This window comes from Spinacia oleracea, chromosome 5, assembly GCF_020520425.1.
Source record: "Spinacia oleracea cultivar Varoflay chromosome 5, BTI_SOV_V1, whole genome shotgun sequence".
In the NCBI taxonomy this organism is placed as follows: Eukaryota; Viridiplantae; Streptophyta; class Magnoliopsida; order Caryophyllales; family Amaranthaceae; genus Spinacia; species Spinacia oleracea.
The window spans coordinates 38,554,351-38,578,479 of record NC_079491.1 but is presented as its reverse complement, the minus strand read 5'-3'; the positions used below and the strand labels follow the sequence as shown (position 1 = coordinate 38,578,479).

Sequence of the window (24,129 nt, the reverse complement as noted above, 5' to 3'; positions counted from 1 at the left end):
TTCGAGCGTAAGTTGAAAATCGGACTTAAAAGGCATTTCTTGAAGTGAACCGAAAACCGGCCGATTTTGGAAAACCGGCAGGTTTCGAGATCGGTTCTTGGTGTTGTCAGTTTTTTATCTTCTCTTTGGATTCCTCCTTTATGATAACCTTTTAAGTATTATTTATGGACAATTACCATTCTGATTATGGTGATTAAGTTGGTCCATTATTTCTCTTGATTATGGGGGTTATCAACTCTTCATTATCATGGGTTTATGGTTGATTAATATCATTGAATTCCTTTGAAACCTTTGATTTCTTTGGATTGTTTTGTCTCCTCCACAAATCCTATAAGTACTCTTCATTTTCTGAGTTGTTGTACACACATATATTGATCTCTTCCTCTCCTCCTCCTTTCCCTTTTGTTTTGGATGGAAGAATTTTGGTTCATGATTAAGTCATGAATATTCGTATCTCTTCAAACCTTTTCCTTCTTATTCTTTTGGGCATAAGTTTATGTGGCTCCATCTCATCACCCAAAAGTGCCTTTGTGTGTTGAGAGTTGTGTAAACCTTAGGGAACGAATCGGTGGATACAATTGTGCACTCCGGTTGCACCGAATCTCGTTTTCAAGGCAGTGGTTTGGTTACCACGGCGCAACGATTTCCTAAACTCGTTCTTATTCTTATTCTAGTATTTGCCTTGAAAACCCAATTATTACAACAATTTGAAAATGAGATATATTTCAATGGCTAAATACTTCTTATGATTTTTGAGGAAATTTTTATTTGTGAGTTTGAGTGAAAGATAAAGGGAATTTAGAGGGTTTCCAAAGATGTTTTTCATTCACGTTTTTCTGGGAGCAGTCTCAAAGATTGATCCGGATCGAGGGTCATTTGTGGTCCGATTGTCCTGAAATTTTGAAAAAATATCCGGGACATCTTGAGCTTGATTTTAAACGGTCGGATTATCATTGGATGATCTCGATCGTCAGTTACAACTTCAACAACGAACCTGATTTTTCTGGATACGGAAAGTCAAAAGTAACGTCTTGGAAGAAGCTGATTGATGAATGGTGGTCATGATATCGTGATGGAGGATTGATTGAAGATTTTGGAATGTCTTACAATACACATACTTGATTTAATATCAAGGGAGGTTCAATCTAAACTACTTCTTTTAATAAGATATTATTCTAACATGTTCATTTCTAATAGTCACTTCAACAAATTATATTTTGTGAAGATGACAATATTAAAATTGATTTTTATATTGTCAAATGATGTTTGTTGGAATGATTACTAGAAAGTAGAGTATTTGAATTATTTATGATGTATGAACATGTTATTGCACTCTATAGTTGTAACACCCCGACAATTCTCCTTTTTCTAAAACAACCTTTTTTTTTATAAATATATCTATAGAGAATTATCAAGGCATTATCGCCCGTGTGAAAACGTAACGGCTTATTCAGAATTTTGCAGCGGAAAACATAAAACTAACTTTAGGTTTATAAATAATCGATTACAGGTTTAATCCCAAAAATCAACCAACGAAAATAAGGAAATATAAATAGTACGATAAGTTTAAAGTCCCAATGTTAAACCCAAATAACATAGCAAGACAAAACTAAATACAAGCTCTCTAATCCCGATCCCAATGATGCATCATCTTCAAACCTGCAGATGGACAATGCTTATTGATCCTTAGAGACTGCTCACCAAAGATTGGGTCATCACAGGATCAATAAGGCATAGCCATGATCAACATGCACAAGCAAAGCACGTAATCAGCAAAGCTGAGTACTACATACTAAATCAATAATAATCCTAACATGATTCTATTAAACGAACAATCCTAACATGGTACTAAATAAAACATAAGCAAGGATAATCAAATTATATTGACTTGAAAACTATATTTGACTGAACTAGACCTTTGTATCATTAACATTATTTTAATTGAAATAGTCAATGGACTGAGTTGTCTACTAGAAACTTCTTCTTCTTCACTAAGGAAGACGAGGTACGGGCGTGACTCCGTGAACCCCAATGACCTGCGATATTGAGGGACTTTTAAATAAAAATAGAACCGGTGATCAATCCGGCCCCAGAAAAAGCCATAGGCTACCCATGACCCCAACTCCTGATTGTCCGTCACTTTAGACGTGCACAGTCTAAAGCTATTGCTACTCATTTTTACTTTACATGACTTAACTTTTAATACTTGGTTATGACTCATCAAACATAAATATTATATTCAACAAGTAAACACAACTTCTTTTATCTTTGAATTAAACAAGTGATCACAACGTTCAACCAAGAGCCAATTCCAACTATTTTAATCCTTCCTTTATCCATATTTAAAAACCTTTATTAGGTATAAGGTTCGACTACCAAACAAGGTCCTCGGCCCTTATAAAGTAGTGAAAATCTAAAGAGGAACAACGATCAATAAAGATCTAAACCAATATTAAATAACATAAAGTTCCCCAAAACCAACATAAGCAAGTTCCATGCTAACATGATTCAATTCTTATAAACCAAGTTATATGCTCAACGCATTAATTCAACGACATTGAACATGAAATTCCAACATAAGCAAGTTCATAAATATATTCATCATATTCTCAACACAACACACATCCAAGCACACAGGTATGTACGTACCTTGTGTAAACAAACTGATAGGCCACTTTAACGAATTCAAAAGTCGCCCACAAAGAATTCTCCGCCTAAAATAATCAAGAAACGTACCCACATCAATTCCTAATAATTTACAGCAACACTAACGTACTCTAAACACATCCTAAACATATTTAGAACACTCCCCAACATCGAAACTTAATTAATTAACTTCCTAGAATAGTGATTACTACACTAATGATCACCAATTACCACAAACTCCAATAAAGCATCCCTTTTTAAAATTCCAGCAATATAAAATAGTTTAAAACTTCGCCAAACCATAATTAATATGCTTAAAATCATAAAAACAATAACCTTAATAACTCATAAACATCATACCATGATTTTAAAACTATTAAAACCTTAAAAATTCATGCTTTAATAATTAAAAATCATTATTTCAATGCAATCGCATAATCTGAAGATTGAATTTATTATTTAAACATAATATATAATCTGAAAATATAATTTAATCATAATAACTTAAAATTTTCATTCAATAATCATCAATTAAATCACTGAACTAATTAAAACCCTAACTTATATATTAATCAACCAAAAACTGAAAATAATTAATTTATAACATCAACACCAAATCTGAAAATTATAATTTAACTATAAAGATTAATAAATTTAATTCAAGAACATGATTTAAATTATCATACTATAATTAAAATAATTAGTTACTTAGGATTTAAGAAATAACCAATGAAAGGAGGGGATGAGTGCTGGCCGGCGGACAAGGGCGGCGGCAGTAGATAGGGAGGCGCGGCCACGGAGGATGGACACCGCAGATGGTGGTACAGGTGGGTCGCGACGGCGTTGGTTGCTTGCGAAAGAAGGGCACCTAGCAACGAGCAAAAGGCGAAAAGAGGAGAGACAAACGAGAGGGAGACGGAAGACGAGCCTCGCCGGCGGCAGTGCAGCGCGACGGGGGAGATGGGCGGTGGTGCGGCGGCTTTGGTGGCTGTGCAAGAAAACAGGACATTAAGGAGGAGAGAAATACGCAAGAAGAAGTAAGAAACAGAGAAGGAAGAGGACGACGAAGAAGACGGTCGAGGGAGAGGGGGGTAACTTACCGGCGGCGGCAGAGATGGAGGTCCGGCGGCTGACAGAAGCAACGAACGTGAAGGAGAGAGAAACGGCAGTGTGAGGGAGGAGGAAAATTTTGAGGGTTCTTATTTCTTTACGTGAATAGTGAAGGGGTGTTGGTTCACGTGAATTAGAGGTAGGAAAGGAGGATTTGTTTGGGCTAATGGTTTGGGCTTTGCAAAATGGGCTAGAATTAGGATTTGAGTTTTAGTGTTTGAATCAAAAATCGAATAGGATAGTTTTTCCGAATTCAACGGGTTTTCCTAATTCAAATTCTTTTCAACATAAAATTCTAAAATTATTCTTGATTGCACAAACGTTAAAATATTTAGAATATATTTAAATAGAATTAAATATACATTAATTATATAAATATAATAAAGTTCAAAATAATTAAATATTTAGAACGTACTTAAAATTAATTATATATTTATTACTAAAATTCATAAATTCTATTTAAATATAAATAATATACGTTAAAATATATTAATAAAATTTATAAATTTATGGGGGATTACAATAGTTTACTTTGGTTTCATGCATGTTTAATTTCATGAGGAGACCTTAGTTTTATTAGAGTTATGTTTTTAGTCTTTTAAAGACTAATGTGAATTATTTGTGCATTGTCATATTTTCCTTGGTAGAGGAATTTTGGGCTTGTGACTTTGTGTATATACTTGCTTTACTAAGGGTATTTAGTAAGTAGTTTTATTCTAATAGTGATTAGATTATTAGCCTTGTACGTTGTCATTTCAAGCGCTAACTTGTCATAGTAATATTGGTGTATACGTATGATTCCAAGTTCTTGTTTATTACCATGAATATTGGGTATGTAACTTCATGGTTTCTTATGCATTGTTGGAAATATGCATATTTAATTCCTTGGAGTTTTTTGTGTACCCATTGGAGCAAGCTATCATAAGCTTGTGATGACCCCCTAGAACATAAGTGTTTGAGTTTGTGGAAGCAAACTATGTTAACCCTTTTCCTTGGAATATGTTGAGTGAGTTTTTACGTATAATATTTTCCTTGGATGTATACCTGATTATTCGAGTCACTACACTTTTGGGAATTTGACTATTAATCTTGTCATGATTGGTATGGTGTTGTTTAATGAATTTTCTATGGTTGAGACTAAATAGCCTTTTTATTTGTGTTGGTGTTGGAATTTCATTAAAGTTGGCCAAAAGTTTTGAGACTTGAGTTTTAAGGGTTTATTGATCTTAAAATGGTTTTATGGGAATTGTTGAGTACATAATTTTATTATGGCATTTCTCATAGTTTAACCTTGTTGAGTGATCATTTTATGATCTTAATTTTTGGGCTTATTATTTCCATGTGGGAGTTGTTTTGTATGCTCATGTATCTTTGAGAGTTTCTCTTGGCAAACCTTTAGACCCCGGTGTTTTTTGGAAAGTGGTTGTAAGTCCAAATATTCGAGATTCAAAATTTTTAGGTGTCATGTAAAAGAGACTTTTAAGTCCACTATATGGGAAGTGCCTAATAATTCAATGTTGGAGTTGTTTTCTTGGTCCTTGTATTATTTGAGTGTACTCTTTTTATTATGCATGTAATTCCATGACTTCTTGGGATGTTCATCTTATTGATGAGTTTTGGTATGTATTTTTTTGAGTATTCTCATTTTAACGGTAATTCTTCTTTTAGCATGTTTGTGCATGATGCAATTAATTGTTTGGCTATGCATGTTGGATTTAAAGTGTCTCTTGCTTGATTGTTCTATTTTCTTCTAATTCTTTTGTTAGTAGTGAACAAGTTGAATTTAGAAGAGACTTGAAGTTAGAGTTTTCAAGGCATGAGAATTGTCCGTTATGCTAAAGGACGTTTTTATGTATGCCTTGAATTTGTGTTGTGTTTTCAATTCCTATGAGTAAGACCTTAATTCCGTGATTCGTCAATGGAGACTTTTTGTCGTTAACCTTTGAGGGGAAGCTTTTGGGAGTAAGTTAAGCTTACTTGTGAGTTTCGCAACCTACCTAAGGAATATGAATATCTAGACGTTTTCTTGAAAGGGTTTGATGACTATTCACCGGATGGTTATTAGGAGTTTCAAGGCTATACTTGAATTGGGAGAACCTTATCAACGTAAGGGAGTGAGATTTTCTTATTCTTATTATTTTGGGAACAAGTTTTATATCACTTAGATTTTTGAGCAGTTTAATTTTCATTCCTATATTGCATGCTCTTATATCATAGGTATGTAAAGTGATTGTTTTAAGTGGTAAAACCATGAGTGATGAGTTCCCATGCTTGAGGATAAGAATTATGTGTTTATGGAATTCATTATGTGTGTTGGAGTTATCACCATTGTAATGGTACATGTACCTTATCGATATCTTGATGCATATTGATTGTGTAGAATTTGAATTCTCATAGTTGTTTAGATTAATAACTTGGGTGGAGAATTTCAATTCTTATTTTTCCAAGGTGATAATTATGTGTCGTTATTTTACTCGATATGTGGATGATGTGCTCCAGTTATATTTACATCACATGTTGAATATTGAGTTTTAAACCTTCATTGAATTCTATGGCTTCTCCCTTGAAAGTTGAAAGTGTTATTTAAGTAAATGGTTTTGAGTAATATATGAAAACAAATGTTTGGTTTTCATAGTAAGTCATTTTCTTAATTTTTGAGAAGATTTGTGGAAATATAAAGTCATATCATTTGTGGGTATGTGTGGAATGTAATTTTTAGCATCAACCTTTAAAAGGACCTAAAACATGATTTAGGTTGTGTACGCTAATATGTTTTCCGCTATGATAATGATATGTATTGTTGGTATTTTGACATAGCTATTATTTGTGAATTTTCTGTGAAATAATTGAGTTGTTTTTAATTTCACAAATTTTTAGTGAACGAGGGTTTGCTTCATTTTAAAGGTATCATGGATAAGGTCGAATGGTATTTATTTGCTATGTTTTCAAAGTATGTCACTTTGAAGTTTTCGATGCAAATTATAGAAGTTTGATATTGATGAAGTGCTTTCACTAAAGTGGCTATGTTGATTTGAGGATCATACTTTATGAAGAACTTTTTGTAAAATTGAGTTTTACAAAATTGTCCCATCAAATTTAATTGGTGTTAGTTGAACCAAGAACAAAGCATCTTATGATTTCTTTACCATGTGTGCTTTTGAGTGAGCATATACCATTTAAATGTCCTTGCTTATGGTTATACTTTCTAACGGAAAATCTTAATGCAAGGTACGCTATGCACTATGGTACGAAGATTAAATTGGGACATGTAATGATCCTTGATGGTTGAAATGTCGAGGGGGATAGGCTTCATGCCCATTTGAGTAAAGTAATAAGCATTACTTGCTTATCCCTATGGCATGTGTTGTAATGCTTGAATGAGGTTGAGTCTTTGAACTCTTAATGGTAGAGTGTTAGTTGAGATGCACTTTAAAGAGAACCACCGCTTGTATGAGGGTTGAGTTGTATAAACTCTTAATGAATCTAACATATTGAAATGGACGCATTCAACTTGTGGATTCACCAACCAAATTATTTGAGAGGTTGAACATTATATTATGTTTTTAATGAATCTATGGTCTTGTGGGGGTTAATATAGCTACGAGGTAGCTCTTGATGGTTCACTAAAAGTGAACATAATTTAACCCTATTGACTAAGTGCTATTTTGAGAAGCACTTGAGGATTCACCTTCGTGGTTGTGAAGACTCGCCATCTTCTATGGAAACTTGGGCAGTTTCCTAGAGCTTCCATGAGAACTAAGGTAAACGCATGGCTTAAAACGCGTACACTTTGCGGAGTCCACATAATCTTTGGAGTGAGCTATGTGTTGTGGGGGCGTGACTTAAATCTTAGAGTTTCAAGTTTGTCCACTCTTTGATCAAGGACTTGAGGGTTTCAAGGTTCGTCCACCCTTGGGTTTGTAAGTCATAATTCACTTCACTAAGCATTTGGTTTCAATTTACTCTATGTAACACCAAGTGTTATGTATTAAGCTCCTCTTATGCCCAATATCTTCCTCTTTCATTTGGTATCTTTTCTCATCTTTAGTGGGGGGTTGTTGGAACTTAAAGATGGAAAAGCGCTCAAAACCTGCCTGCCAGGTTTTGGAAAACCGGCAGGTTTCTCAAAACCTGCCTGCCAGGTTTTGGAAAACCGGCAGGTTTCTTAAAACCTGCCTGCCAGGTTTTCCAAAACCGGCAGGTTTCGAGCGTAAGTTGAAAATCGGACTTAAAAGGCATTTCTTGAAGTGAACCGAAAACCGGCCGGTTTTGAAAAACCGGCAGGTTTCGAGATCGGTTCTTGGTGTTTTCCGTTTTTGATCTTCTCTTTGGATTCCTCCTTTATGATAACCTTTTAAGTATTATTTATGGACAATTACCATTCTGATTATGATGATTAAGTTGGTCCATTATTTCTCTTGATTATGGGGGTTATCAACTCTTCATTATCATGGGTTTATGGTTGATTAATATCATTGAATTCCTTTGACACCTTTGATTTCTTTGGATAGTTTTGTCTCCTCCACAAATCCTATAAGTACTCTTCATTTTCTGAGTTGTTGTACACACATATATTGATCTCTTCCTCTCCTCCTCCTTTCCCTTTTGTTTTGGATGGAAGAATTTTGGTTCATGATTAAGTCATGAATATTCGTATCTCTTCAAACCTTTTCCTTCTTATTCTTTTGGGCATAAGTTTATGTGGCTCCATCTCATCACCCAAAAGTGCCTTTGTGTGTTGAGAGTTGTGTAAACCTTAAGGAACGAATCGGTGGATACAATTTTGCACCCCGGTTGCACCGAATCTCGTTTTCAAGGCAGTGGTTTGGTTACCACGGCGCAACGATTTCCTAAACTCGTTCTTATTCTTATTCTAGTATTTGCCTTGAAAACCCAATTATTACAACAAATGGCTATTGTGATCAAGTACCTGAGCTTATTGTAATTCATCAAGTAACTGAACCTTTATGACACTCCTGTATTACTCTTGTACCATAATGATCGGGTTTTTGTCAGTTTTCTCTGAGAACGGAAGAAAAACTGAATGACGTCTCCACGATCTAGTGGAAGGAGGCTATGGCCACCCAGACTAATCTTTTAACTTAATAGATTGCCACGAGATGAGAGAATAAATAAGACAATCAATGATAATACGCAATCCATTTTTACAAAAAAAAAGGTTGTGCATCTGAAAATTACATCTCATTTTTCGACCCCCTCGCCCACATGAATAAAATGTTGATTGGCAATGACGAGTGCCAACTGCCAAGTAATGCAATCAAAAGGTCTTGCGCGTACAAGGTGTACAATAAATTTATTGTGCACCAAGATAACTTTTACCCATTTTTTTGTAACTTTAACTTAGTTTTGATTAACTTTTATATTAGTAAAAAAAAAGGTGATAGATAAACATTTTAAAGGGTTAAATGATTAATTTTATACATTATTAGTGATTTTGAAGAAATAAGTTTTATTAAAATGAAAAAATTTATCACTAAAAAAAGATAACTTTTACATATATAACCTCAACTTTTAAGCATTTTGAGTTAACTTTTACTTCGGTGTACAATATTTATTGTACAACCCTTGTAAATAAGAATTTGTGTAATGCAATATCAGTAATCATACATCTAGAAAAAATGAACTTACAAGTACCAATTAAGTTTCCAAGAATACAAGAGAGATGTTCATGTATTCATGTAATACTGACAGGGAAACAACGAATAAGGGGGAATTGAATTTTGAATTGATATCGATATGTTTTATCCTCTAGCAGAGTTGTAAAATTGAAATTGGATACGCCAATTGGGTATCTTACAAAATATGGTCCAATTTTATTCCGTCATATTTTTTTCCTAACTCATAATTTTAGATGAAAATAAATTTAAATTTAAGACAAGAATATCCGTAGTGTGGAGCAAACATCATTAACATATACGCTGCTTTTGTTTCTAAACCAGTGTGTGGTTAAGGCTATGTATCAGTTGCTAGTATGCTACTTTTAATTTCTTGAGCTCCATATTTGACCAAAGTACATTATTCGTAAAGTAAAAAGATTCATTAAGTTTGTCACCTACATAGGTACACCAAGTCATTTATCATATTAAGTAATTTTTCAATTAGATCATCTTATAATTTAATTAACTTATTTTCTAGCGGAACTAAAATAAACACTAAAGTACATACAGAAAGGACATTTCTATAGTTGATGCTTATGAGACTTATGACATTATGTTAAATTCATGGCTTTACTTTAATTATTTTTTTATTGCAATATAGTCCGCAAAAAATAAAAGGTAATATAAAGATTTAGTTGTTTTATACTTCATGTTAACATGTATTTATAAACTAATGTTCATAGATAAATAACAATTATTGGTTGGTTAATATGATAATGAGATTTATTCTAAAACTTGAGGTCTGATGTTTGAACCTTATTGTAAATATTTTGGTTGTCAATGGCATGCCATAACCTTGGTGGCGAGTGGATGACATGACATAAAGGGGAGAGTTTTACATGGCACATAGACGTTTTTAGCAACACTTTTTAATATATTAGTATAGATTAGTATTGTCCCCGTGCTATGCACAACTTTTATTATGTTTTAAAGGTGAGTTCAATTTTTATATCCATCAGATAACTAAAAGAGTAAATGTATTTAATTTCGTAAGAAACAATGAAAATAGTGATATAAGTTGGTATATTACTTGAAATTAATAGAAAAAAATAAAAGATAAAAAGAGGCATGAAATTTATTGTAGGTGAAGGAAAATGATTTTTTTTGGGTGAAAAGACATGAAATTGGAGAAGGAAGGGGCATGAAATTAAATAAAATATAATGGAAATATATTTTCAAGGAGACACGCGACACTCCAGATTTCTTGCAAATTTTCTTGTTATTAAATGTTAGTACATATGTGTTCTTGACTATTTGGAATATGTGTTCAAATTAATTTAGAAATAATAGAACATAAATTTTCACTAATGTTAGATCTTGTCAAATTCGTCTCGATATATTTTTCGCGAGTACTACTTTTATTAAATGATTGTTCTTTATTTATTATAACTTAGGGTGTATTTTATTCACTTGATTTCACTTATATTTTCTGAACTTATACGAACTTATCTAAACTTACTAGAATTACTCAAAACTTATTTTAGTTATAAATTATATGTGAGTAGCCCTCATTTTCCCTTAACTTATGTAATAGCTCGCACTGCACAAGATGCTTGCTACTAATGTTTAACCTTTAATTATTTCAATCTTAACTTTAATCGAACTCTTAAACTTTGTCTTTCCAAACGGACTATAAATGGTTTTGTGGCGACTCTTTCAATTTCAATGTTCAAAGTCGTAAAGATTAGTATGTCCCTAATCATGAAACTCTAGTTGGCTCCCTTGAGGGCCAAATTGTAAAATATTAAGTCAACTCTTACATTCATGGTTTTTGACTAACTAAATCGAATTTGACGTGTTTAGCAATTTACCAAAACATCTTGCTAAAGTCATTAAAATTCACATACGAAAATATTTCCGAATTCGGCCGAAAATGACCCTCTACAGAAAGCCCTAGACAACTAGATTCCAAGATGACTAGTAGTTATGCATGTTTTTTAAATTATGTCGACCTTTAATTGTCACAATCATTTGCGTAGATACTTACTTGACAATATTAGTATCATACAGACCTATAAAATTTTACTATAAGAGATGTGAAAAGTCTGTCATAAGTAACTTCATTAAAGTTATTAGACACTAATTCTCAATGCTCGTGTGGTTTGATATCACTTGTTTGAGAACTGCTTACTTTGACGTTATCACGCACCATAAAAGGAGGGTATAAAGGCAATGCTCGTGTAATCACCTATAAAACGAAGTGTGACCTGCAGATTGCAAGATTAGGATTGTCCTCCAACAAATCGCGAAGGCCACTCGAAAAGCTAAAAATTGTTAAATGCATGACCAATTCAGATGGATCATAGGCATTGATCATCTGTTTATTTGATCAGTGGAACTCCGACACCTGAAAATACCTCTAGACATAATAAGGATGCCTAGCTTTACCTTATGTGTATGAGAATGAATCAAGTGACAAAGGAATTATAAAATGCACACTTGTCCTTAAAGACCAGTGGGAGATTGAAGGAAATATGTCCTTGCTCCAAGTATGTTTTTAATAAGAAATCTAATACTTCCCCCGTCTCAGATTAATTGTTACACTTTCTTTTTTCGTCCGTCCTAGACAGTTGTTACACTTCTAAATTAGAAATGACCCCACAAGTATTATATTGTCTCTCCCTTCCCACTAAATTTCTTTTTCCCCACACCCTCTCACATTCAATTAAAAAATACCCCTCTAACTCCTATCGCATCTACTTTTTAAATAAAATAACAATTGATAACCAAACAATCACTTATCACCTAAAACTTAATTTGTGCAAAGGTAAGTGTAACGACTAAATTAGAATGGAGTGAGTAAATTATATTTAGTGAGATCAAATGTTCAAAATGTCTAGCTGGATGCCTCTTCCAATTACACAACTTATGGTCACACATATAGTATGTGAATGGATTAAATATATAGGCGAACAAATTAATATTATTCGGTAAATACTGAACATAAATATTCGAAAATGGCGGATGTTGGGCTTAGTAGGATCAAATGAATGTCTAAAGGCAATAACATAATTAATTTAGTGGACCAAATAGTCGCACAGAAAAATTAATCTGAATCGATATACGAATGTCTAGACAAGACCCATATCATGAGCAGAAAGCACATGCCATTGTGTAGGTATGATTATGAAAATTTACAACTCTTACCCTACCCGGTATCACATACACTCATACCTTAACCGAACCCAAAAGGTCCAAAAACATAAAGACCCGTACCCTTATTTTATGGATAGATCCGATGGAGATCGGATAGGATCCTGGACCCAATATCATCCCTACCTCCGACCTCAACTTTTATTTTTATCTCCGGCCTCAGCTTTTATGAATAACCTCGGTTTAACTTTTATTTCTATCTAACCATTGAAGTGATGGAGCATCATCTCTATTATATAAGCCAGCTCCTGAGGTCGTTTTTGTAAATTAACTTTTCGTGTCCCCCATTAAATTTACAGAAATACCCTCCCCGGTTTTACTTTGTGATCTACCTTATCAACCTAATTTGACTGGCTTAAAAAAACGCCCAAAATCGTTTACCAAGGCCCATAGGTTGAACAATTGAATGCACTACTTAAATTAGGGCTGATTGATTACTTAAATCAGGAAATTAAATAAACATTAGGAAAGAAATTATTACAAATTATTACAAATTATTCTAATTGCCAAATTAAAACAAATTTACATAGTAAAACGAAAAAACAGTCCAAAAAATCTCCAAAATCTCCAAAGAAAAAAAAACTCCAAAAACAAGAACCAGAAAACAACGTTCTACAACACTGATTCTCAGAAGAAGAAGAAAAAGAAGAAGAAGAAGAAGAATCATTTGCAACGTTTGATTCTCAGAAGAACCATATCATCGTTCTTGAAGTCGCTCCCATACAAGTAAGTATACTTTTCACGAGTCCTTGCAAGAAACAATAAAAATAATAACACCTTTAGTATAGATTCGTGAATATTAATGCATAACCAACAAGGATAAGGCCATTAAAATTGTAATATGCACAAAGTACATGGAATATAGTATGCATAACAGAAATTAAACAATTTAAATTAATAATGATTCGTGAATTTGTATGCATAAACAAATTTTCTTTTTAAAGATTGTTGCTATGTAAATTAAATCGGTCCAACTTATATAATTTCTTTAATTTATTTTGCAGATTTGAAAATATAAGGTATGTAATTTTCATGCTTTTATGAATTTCAATTAATTATTTCACATTTTGATCCATGCTTTGAATTAAACAATCTCTTATATTTTTTAATGTTAAAATCATGTTTTTTAGAAAATAATACACATTTTAATTCATGTTTGTTTAATCTCTTATTGTAGATTTCAAAGTACAAGGTATGTAACTTTCACGCTTTTATGAATTTACATTAATTATTTCAAATTTTAATTCACGGTTTTAATTAAATAATCTCTTATATTTTTTAAAGGTTTATAGGGTTTTTGAGAGAATTATGAATCTCTTATGTTTCTGTTTATAATATTGATGTCATTAGAATTAAATCGGTCTAACTTATATAATTTCGTTAATTTATTTTGCAGATTTGAAAATACAAGGTATGTAAGTTTCATTCTTTTATGAGTTTCAATTAACTTTCATGCTTCTATTAAAAATTATTTCGAATTTTAATTGCAGATTAAAATCTGCAAATCCGCAAAATATAAATTGTTTCAAATTGAATATGCAATATGAAATTGCAGATTATAAATTGTTTCAAATTTTAATTCATGATTTTAATTAAATAATCTCTTATATTTTTTTTTATGTTAAAATCATGTTTGGGAGAATTACGAATTTCTGTTTACATTTGTGAGCTTTGTGTCATTACAATTATGAATCAGAAAATAATTGACTTGAATTGGTTTTTATGCAGATTTGAAGTTGAGTTAAAAGTTCATAACGAGATCAAATAACGAACAACATACGGTATGTGCCAATCAAACAAAAATAATACTAATAGCCATGCTTTTAAACTAATTTAATTAATTATTTCAGATTTGAATTCATGCTGATAAATCGACTCCTAATTTAATTAATTAAATCGTCTCTTATTTTATTTTAATTACTTTAATTACTTGAAAAAAAATCGGTTCATTACAAAGTATTTTCTTAATAATTAGTTTTCAACATTATTTCAGATTACTTGATTAGTTTTTAAATTAAATAAAAGTAATTATTGTTGATTAAAAGCGAATAACTTACATTGGTGATATAATTTGCTGATATCCTCAAATTGGGTTCAATTTCAAACAAGAAATGATCTCTAATACTTAATGAAGACCCGCCCTCCACCCACTCCTTGGTTAACACACTGAAAAATGGAGAAAAAACCCTAATTATAATAAAAATCACCCAGAAAAAGTCATTAGAAATTGAATAAGGAAATTAATACCAGAAAAAAAATTCAACATCAACCAAGTAATCACCAAATATAAGGGTATAAATTACATATTTTGAAACCCTACTTTTATCAATTACCAGAAGGAAATTGTTCAAGAACAGTCGAAGCTCCCAATGAATGGTCAATTGTTTCATGTGCATTGTAGTAGTGATATCATAAGCCGTATGGTTAAGAAAGGATCCGAGGAGATTGATGAAATCATTGACAAAGTTAAATTGTTAGGTGGGTCCAAATCACCACCTTTATGGAATCTTACAAGCTCTAAGCTTTCAGATGCCTTTACAAAATTTTCTAAGAAGGAACGGGAAAAGGTCAGGAATATTTGCAAAAGTGCAGACAGAATTTATGAAAGCCAAACTCAAATAAAAAATCTCAAATCCCCAAATTGGGATCAATTTCAGCCAAGAAACCCTCAATTTTCAAACACCCAGAAGCTAAAATCAACTAATAATCTCAAATCCCGAATTAGAAATGAATCCCTCATGAAACCCAACTACCTCAATGACCGAGAACCCAAAACAAAACAATAACCTAATATCCTCACATTGGGTTCAATTTCAAACATGAAACCCTAATAAATCGAATAACCCAATTTCAAACAAAAAAATAAATTTCAGATTGTGAAATTTCGAAAATAAAAGAGACAGATAAAACGAAATCATTAAACCATCATTAAATATCAATCAAATCAGATTATGGTACCTATCGCCTCGGATAGAGCTTAGGCCAGCGCCTCGCGCCCCTCGAACAGTGCCTCGCGCGCCTCACCACCGCTCCTGGACCCCTCTCTCCAACCCATGGAGGGACACAACATGCAAATCAAAAGTGCAAATAAATTAGTTGACAAATAACTAAGACAACGAAATACAACTAAAATTATGCAACAAATATTCTGCATTAACTAAATTCCGATTATAAACCCAAAAACATGAATTGATAAATCCCTAAAATTCTAAATCAAGTGCAAATAAGGCTAATTTAAGACGAAGAGAAGGGAATACACCTGCGAAAGATCTTCCTGATGTTCATTTTTCTGAAAGTTTTCGCCCTTTTTTTGCTAAGATATTCAAATAGTTGAAACCATATTTTGAGAAGAGAAACGAAGGATTTTATGCAACGAGTTAGGAGAGAGAAAGGAGAGATGAGAAACAAACCCAAATATGTTTAAGAGAGAGAATACAACGGCGAATTCAACAAAAAGAAATAGGGTAAGGAATAACCTGTTACTTTTATAGAGAGATAGGAGGAGCTGTGCTTTGAAACGAAATGGGCCGGCTGATTATTTGGGCTTTGAGAACGAAAAATGATACACATGTATTATTTTCAGATTTTAATAGCAATACTATTCTCAACTTTTCGACCTCACTTGATAAATTAATTAATAAATTATATTCTCTTTATTATCTGATTATAACGTCTATAAGTGTTTTTTGTGTATAATAAAATAGATTTGACTAATTTTATAATTGGCGTATTATGTAGTACAGACTACAAAGTATTTTAATATACTCGATTCTTCCACATCGTATCATATGAGAATATATAATAGAAATATATATCTCTATATATCTTTTTAACTTGATAAGAAAGTGATACTTACTATTTCATATGTTTAATAACTTTACTTCAGTACTTCTATTTTGATTTCTCGATGGGATATGTTAGTTGTAACAAAATAATGTTAAGTTTTTTTTAATAACTTTAATTGGTCATAAAATACGATTTTTCGTCATGTAAGGCTACGAGTATTGTATGACCTCAATATCGCAAAATATAGACTTTGCGAATAATTTTTAGTGCCTAATATTTTTAAAATTCCGCACGCATCGCGTACATAAAATACTAGTTTTAAATAGTCATTGAGTCCACCATAATTTACCCATAATTGATCATACGTTCATATATGAAACCAATTTAGGTAATTACCATTTCCATAAAGTAAATCAAGATCCCTTATTCCCATATACGGGCACATAATTTTTTTTATTAGAAGTAAATCAAATTGTTCCAAAATTTCCATATAACTTTGAAATAAAAGTAAAATCATACTTCCTCCGTCTTCGTCTTTTTATACTCGCAACGTTTGTTAGTTTCACGCATGCCAATGCACAATTTTGATCATTTATATCTTAAATTCTCTTTATGGAAAAATTATAAAAAGTTGATATTTTAAAAATACACATTGAGACGAATCTAACAAGATCCCACATGACTATGTTTTATCTTATATAAAAAGCACTAAGAATAATCAAAGTAGATTATATAAATAGTGGCAAAAGTCCAAACGTTGCGAGTATTAAAAGACGGAGGAATTACTATTTATTCGCAAAAAAAAAAATAAAAAAAAATAAAAAAATTGTGTTAGTAGTGTTGTAGGGTCCCAACTCTTCAAGAGTATGATCCTATAATAAACCTCGCTCCTTCCTCCACAATCTCACATGCGTTCCTTAATTTTCCGTATAATGCACTACTTCACAAATTTGACAGCAACGTAACGCCCTCTCTTCTTCAATTTACAAATATTTTGGAGAGAGAAAATTTGGGAGTTTCTTCTTCTTCTCCTCTATTTTCTTCTTCACTGTCTTGCAATAGAACAGTAAATTCAGCAAAACTATGGCAACAAAAGGGCTGCTTTTATACATTTTATCAACATTTTCTTTGGCTCTTTCCTCTGTAATTGTTTTAACTCGTTACCAACAGCAGCAATTTCATCAAAATCACAATCTATTGTCGCTTAATTATGCACTTTCCAACACCCAGAGAGTTTGGCCGGTATGTTCTCTGTTTATTTATTTATTTTCAATTTTCTTGCTTGGAATTCGTTTTTGGCTGATTTTGTTAATGGGGTTTTGTGGGTTTGATTTAATTTATGCAGGAATTGGAATTTGGATGGAGAATTGTGGTGGCAAGTTTAATTGCATTTCTGGGATCAGCGTTTGGAACCGTTGGTGGGGTTGGTGGTGGTGGTATTTTTGTCCCAATGCTCACATTAATTGTTGGGTTTGATACCAAATCTGCTGCTGCTCTTTCCAAATGTACAATTTTTATGCTATATATGTTCTTTTTAGTTGCATATTTGTATGTTCTTTTTAGTTGCATATTTATTGTTTGATACCATGACTGATGACTCACTCGGTAAAATTGGCCTCTATGACACAACTATAGTTTTAGTGCGGAGAGGTGCACCAACCAAAGCGGGTGTACGAGGCGGCACTCACTATTATGTTAGGTGATGCTCTCTGCACCAAAGCCATAGTTGATGTCGTACAGAACGATTTTGTCCTTCTCTTTTTATTGCATGTTCTAATTTTTGGAATTCTGGATGGTAATTTTGGTGGTTAGGTATGATTATGGCAGCATCAGCATCATCTGTTTGGTATAATCTGAGAGTGCAACACCCATCAAAAGATGTGCCAATTTTGGACTATGATTTGGCACTCCTTTTTCAACCCATGCTTATGCTTGGTATCACCATAGGAGTTGCTCTTAGTGTTGTCTTTCCCTACTGGTTGATTACTATTCTCATCATTATTCTTTTCATAGGTTTGTGCCTAATAATACTTTTTTCTTTCACTTGATTAGTTTGAATTAATCTTCATTTGTTGTCTTGTGTATGACTGAATGATTAGATTTTTAGTCAATGTTTGGTTAATTTATTGATAGATTACTTGCTTGATCCGTTATTGTGCTTTTCAGGCACGTCATCCAGATCGTTCTGCAGGGGGATTATGATGTGGAAAGAGGAGACTCATTTAAATGTAATTTTTTAATTATGTACTAGTTAGTTTGTTCTACTTAATTGTTATTATTTTATTTGAAGTTTGATACAGTTATTGACTCTTGATTCTTCTAAGACGTTCTGCTGGATAATTTAACCTTTTTAATGTTGCAGAAAGAATTGGCAAAACAGAGGGATACTTTTGTTAATTCTCGTGGTGAACGTGAGTAACGATTGATTAATAACAATTCTTTGTTTAATCGAGTTCAAAGTTTCTTTTTCTTATCCGGGGTTAAGATGTGTCTAAGCTTAATGTTTGTTTATGTGCAGTCCTTATCGACACTGAGTATCAGCCTTTAAGTCCTAGGGAAGAAAAATCGCTCATGGTTAGTAAAAATATGTTTTTACACGTTTATAGTCGTGTTGATATATTTCTCCATCGAATGTGATTTTTAGTAGTCATTTAGTTGACATAGAACAACATTGGAAAACGGAAAACTGTGGAGCTGTTTGCCTGTTTGGTTTCTGAAAACACACATAGTGATACCAAATGGAGAAAGTTGTGTACCTAAGTAGACAACCAAACAGTTTTCCATGAATTTATTACTTCATTGTGCACCCAAATGATCAATTATTAGATTGTTGGTTAATTCTCTTTCGTAAGAGCTGAAATGGAACTATATATTCCTAATTTGATCCTACCATATGCAGCAAATTATGTGCTCTAATCTGAAATGGAAGAGATTATTGCTGATGGTTATTGTATGGGTTTCCTTCGTGCTCCTTCAAGTCCTCAAGGTAAGCTAGCTACTTCTTTGCCGCACTTATTTCATTAGTTGCAAATTTTATGTGATCCATGGCTTACAAATTTTGATATATTGTGCAACAGAATGATGTTGCAGCCTGTACCACATGGTATTGGGTGCTTAATCTTATCCAGGTATTCAATTCCGAGCATTTTTTCAGTGGAACATGTTTTCCATGTGCTGCTTGTCTAAATTTTAAACACTTCCAATTATCAGTATTCAAATTCATTTTGTACCCTTTCGCTTGTTTCTGCAGTTTCCTGTAGCTTTTGGAGTTTTTGGGTATGAAGCACTGAAATTATATGAAGAAGGCAAGAAAAGGAAGATAGCTGGTAACACTGAGTCAGTTTGCGAAGCTTCCATCGAGTTTACACCCATCACCTTATCCTTCTGTGCACTTTGTGGTCTGCTTGGAGGGACTGTTGGTGGTCTTCTGGGATCTGGAGGTGGATTTATCCTGGGTCCACTACTTCTTGAAATTGGTGTAATTCCTCAGGTATATACCAATCATTAATATTATCATTATTGTATTTTGCGTAAAGTTTGATTACTTTCAGATCACTGTAGTATCTATCATAGTCTCCTAGACACAATTATTTATTATTAATTGGTTAATATGTTTTAGCATTTGCCAGTTTGATTCCCCTTTGACTCTGATCTGAAGCAGCCATGAGCCCATGTGGCTTGTGACATAAGAGGCCTTGATAGGACTAGTTGTCAACTTATGGGGTAATTTTCCGGAAGTTTATCCCAGATTTTATGGGGTGATAAGTTGAACACTTGGAAGGGTTATTAATCCTATATGTCAATTTGTAGGCATTAATCGCTCATGTAAACAGAAATGGCTATTTATGTGTTCCATATGTATAGTACCCCACCTTTATTAGGAGGTGTGACCCTATAGTAACATTTACGTCTAACTTGGTTGTATAAATACCCTAATAGTGATCCCTAGTTGTTGACGAAACCTTGTAAAAGCTGTAGTTCTTGCAGACCTTTTACCAGATTTACTATGTATACTTTCACACCGGTACCTCTGATTGTGAAACATATGTTGATAGCAGTTTTTCTTTTGTAAAACTTGTGAATTCCGGAGAAACAGTGAACGTCGGTGATGTGTTTGAGCTCTGTAGTAAATTTGTTTAATCTGATTTTACTTGTCTTTAATTCAGTTCATGTTTTATAATGATAGGTGGCTAGTGCAACAGCAACATTTGTGATGCTGTTCTCGTCGTCCTTGTCTGTGGTGGAGTTTTACTTCCTCGATAGGTTCCCAATTACATTTGGTAGGTTCCTAATCTTAAGTTTAATCTACAACATCTATCAGGCAAATTCTGTTATTTGGACCATAATTTTAGAATCGTTTTAACTTGTGAAATCTAGCATGTGGTTGGAGAAGAAGATAAGAAACGAAACACTGGTGTCAGCATGTCATATGAGTAAAATAATAGCACGCAATATATGCCAAATTAGCTAAATAAAAGTCCTTATACGGTTTCAATAATACGAGTAGATTATTTTTTCTGAATGTGGTGGTCCTATTGTAATTCTAATGATAATGAAATTTATGTGCAGCCTTGTACCTGATGTCGGTTTCACTTATGGCTGGCTTCTGGGGACAATATTTTGTTAGGAAACTTGTTGCATTCCTTAGACGGGCTTCCCTCATTGTCTTCATCCTCTCTGGGGTTATCTTTGCTAGTGCTTTGACGATGGGTAATTTCTTCTTCCAATAACACAAATCCCAAAGAGATACCTTGATGATCTTTGAGTCATTTGTTACAAAATTTAAAATTCTGAAATTTGATATGTGCAGGGGTTATTGGGACAGAGAAGAGCATTCAGATGATAAACAATCACGAGTTCATGGGATTTCTGGATTTCTGCTCGAGTCAATGACCTTGAATGAGTTTATGGGGTGTACAAAGTATTGTATTATTTCAAAATTGAACAAGTTGGATCGGCTTGTTGGAATGGGAAGCAATGGCCAAAAAATGTTGGTCAATGTCTTATTGACTAACTACCCAGATCATTGCTGTTAAACAATAAAAGGGTATTCTTGTTTAATATGATTTTCAGCTATCATTATTATTGGTCTATACTTTATAGCAGCTTAATGTTGCTTGTAATTAGTTTATGTTACTGTTATTTATTTAAGATTAAGAAACATGTCAAGAATGACTCACATTCACATACATGAACCATTCATTTTATTGATTGAATTTTTGATGTTTTAAGTTCCTATAAATTAATGTGGTCGCCTGGCATTGTTTGCTGAACATGAGACATTGTGACATAGGATATGTAGGAACCTTTGTCCCATACTTGGTATGAAGTAACAAACTAACAACGTAAGAGCAACCTAGTCTTGGGCTAAATAGTCTCAAGCAGTCACCTGATTGCGACTGCGATGGTGAGATTGTCTCATACAAAATCTTGTTTCCTACCAATTCATTATTTGGTGAGTGTCTCATGACTGACGACCATTCTCCTGCAATGGAGATGGAGATGGAGATGGAGATGGAGATGGAGATGAAGAGGGTGGTGGGTGGGCCTTCAGAAAACCATTATTTGAAAGCCTTTTACTTTACCTCAAATTCGAGCATGCTAACAATATTATCTGGGTTATATATATGATCATACATGTAAATATCTGACTTCTTATACGAAGTTGATATTAAAATAATAGGTCCTTATAATTAATTCCATATATACTAATTGCATGTTGGTTCAGTGGTGATTAAGGCTGAACTTGGTAGGGAGAACTCGTGCTCGATCCCCTCATAACAACAATTGAGAGGGGACTGGAACCTATCCACTCAGAACTCGCCCCAAATCTGGATTAGCCCTAAGGGTGAACCGGGTGCTAACACCAAAAAAAAAATAATAATTAATTCCATATATGGAATAGGATATCCTATAAAGAAGCTCTTATAGTAATTAATACCTGACTTGTATCTTTAAGTTATCTTTTCAATTGCCATCTTATTCTTTGTTGGAACTTGCAAGAGCATTGTTCATTAGTTTATAGAGCAGATGAAAAAATAGATTTTAACGTGGAACAACAAACTGGAATATCGGCCCCATTTCATATCATTATTACTACAATATAATTACATTACTAATGGTTAAATTTATAAGTGTACCAAAGTTAAACTAATAAACTTGCATGGTTCACCGATCTTGTTCACTCCACGTAAAATTCTGAAAGGTTTGGAATGACCCTTTTAACTTGATGTCTTGGTGGGACACAGTCATTCGAGTAGGGTTCTGTTTCTATAAAGATACCAAATAAATACAATATGATTACGATATTGAACATCAATTCCGATGTCGTCCAGCGGTTAGGATATCTGGCTTTCACCCAGGAGACCCGGGTTCGATTCCCGGCATCGGAATAACATTTTTATTTTTGGTACCATGAACATAATACTCCCTCCGGATGCTTTTAGGAGTTAATATTCTATTTTCGGCCGTATTTTTTTAAGACTTACATTTTATTTTTAGTAACTTTTACATTTACGTATACATGCCACATATATCTATCATTATTACGCCACATCACCATTATTTAGCATCAAAACATGCAACAAGGATCAAACATCAACTTCTTTTTTAAATGTTACACTTCCTACCATCTTAACCAATCACAACTTATATATGTTATATCTTTCTATATAAACATATATACTCTTTTGATTGTTTGACGTTAAATAATACATTGAATAAAAGTGAATGCCAAAAAAAAATGGAAAATAAGAGGGAATGTTTACTTAATTTATAAACGTACAGTTATTAATTTTCTAGCTTAAGCCTCAAAAACAAAAAAACAAAAAACGTTTTAATAAAGTGTAATAAGGAGTAAGTGGGGAAACTTTGACGAAGGCTGAGTAATAAATCAACTAATGATGAAGAAAATGATTTGACTTTGTTATGATTTTCGAATGTGGGATTTCATATTTGGAAAGTTGTTGATCGACCAGTAATCTTGTGTCACCACCGTAATTCGCTGTCGATGACAACACTATCTATATGTTCACATATTACAAAAACAAAATCCGAATAGAAGTCAATACCCGGACCACACACTAGTTGTTTATTATTTATCGTTCTTTTATGGTTTCCACACATGTTCACATCATATTTTCTCAAAATAAATTATTCATCCACGTACTATCAAATATTTATAATAAATAATTCACACATTCACCACTTGCATCACTATTACGGTGTTTGGTTAAATACCTGGCACCAGAATAAACATTTAATTATTTGGTGACGTATACATATTACTCCCTACGTATTGTTTAAAGAGTTACAGAGTGTGTACATATACTATTTCGTCGTATATTTTTAGGAGTTACGGAGTACATTTCTATTTTTAGCTAGTACAGAGTAACTTTTACATTAAAATATTATACTCAAGATCCCCACTCCCTCATTGTTTATTATTTATCTTTGTCTTATGCTCCCCACACATACTCACAACATATTTTCTCACAATAAAATTATTCATCCACTATTAAATATTTACATAAATAATTAAGATATCCACCACTTGCATCATTATTATAAGAAAATTAACTCACAATCATAAATCCTTGTTTCGGTCAACTGTAACTCCTAAAAGTACGGAGGGAGTACAGTTTTGGCATTGCCAAAATAAGAGACTAATTCTAAAGCAGTAATAAAGAAGAGTTGGCAACCAATTGAGGTTGGCATGAGTGGTTAAGGGCCTCTTGCTTCTTAACCAAGTTCTCGG

General features: G+C 33.0%; 1 protein-coding gene and 1 non-coding gene across 2 annotated transcripts; both read left to right on the top strand.

The window, feature by feature from the left end:
- The first annotated feature begins 17,276 nt into the window (after positions 1-17,276).
- Positions 17,277-21,589, top strand: LOC110797147 (sulfite exporter TauE/SafE family protein 4). The gene is made up of 12 exons (XM_022002242.2): positions 17,277-17,615; positions 17,719-17,878; positions 18,186-18,386; positions 18,540-18,601; positions 18,736-18,784; positions 18,892-18,947; positions 19,273-19,359; positions 19,451-19,501; positions 19,624-19,863; positions 20,560-20,653; positions 20,943-21,083; positions 21,184-21,589. The coding sequence occupies exons 1-12, from the start codon at positions 17,457-17,459 to the stop codon at positions 21,264-21,266; spliced, it is 1,383 nt and encodes a 460-aa protein (XP_021857934.1). The 5' UTR covers positions 17,277-17,456; the 3' UTR covers positions 21,267-21,589.
- Positions 21,590-22,693: 1,104 nt separating this feature from the next.
- On the top strand, positions 22,694-22,765 carry TRNAE-UUC (transfer RNA glutamic acid (anticodon UUC)). Its single transcript has one exon. It is a non-coding gene; the product is annotated as a tRNA-Glu (tRNA).
- Positions 22,766-24,129: the final 1,364 nt, after the last annotated feature.

What these genes read in the sequence shown, in the direction of transcription:
- LOC110797147 (XM_022002242.2), top strand. Translation starts at nt 17,457, where the DNA reads ATGGCAACAAAAGGGCTGCTTTTATACATTTTATCAACATTTTCTTTG. An exon ending in AAGAGGAGACTCATTTAAAT is followed by an intron (nt 18,602 to 18,735) that starts GTAATTTTTTAA and finishes TTAATGTTGCAG; the next exon opens with AAAGAATTGGCAAAACAGAG. An exon ending in TGTTAATTCTCGTGGTGAAC is followed by an intron (nt 18,785 to 18,891) that starts GTGAGTAACGAT and finishes GTTTATGTGCAG; the next exon opens with TCCTTATCGACACTGAGTAT.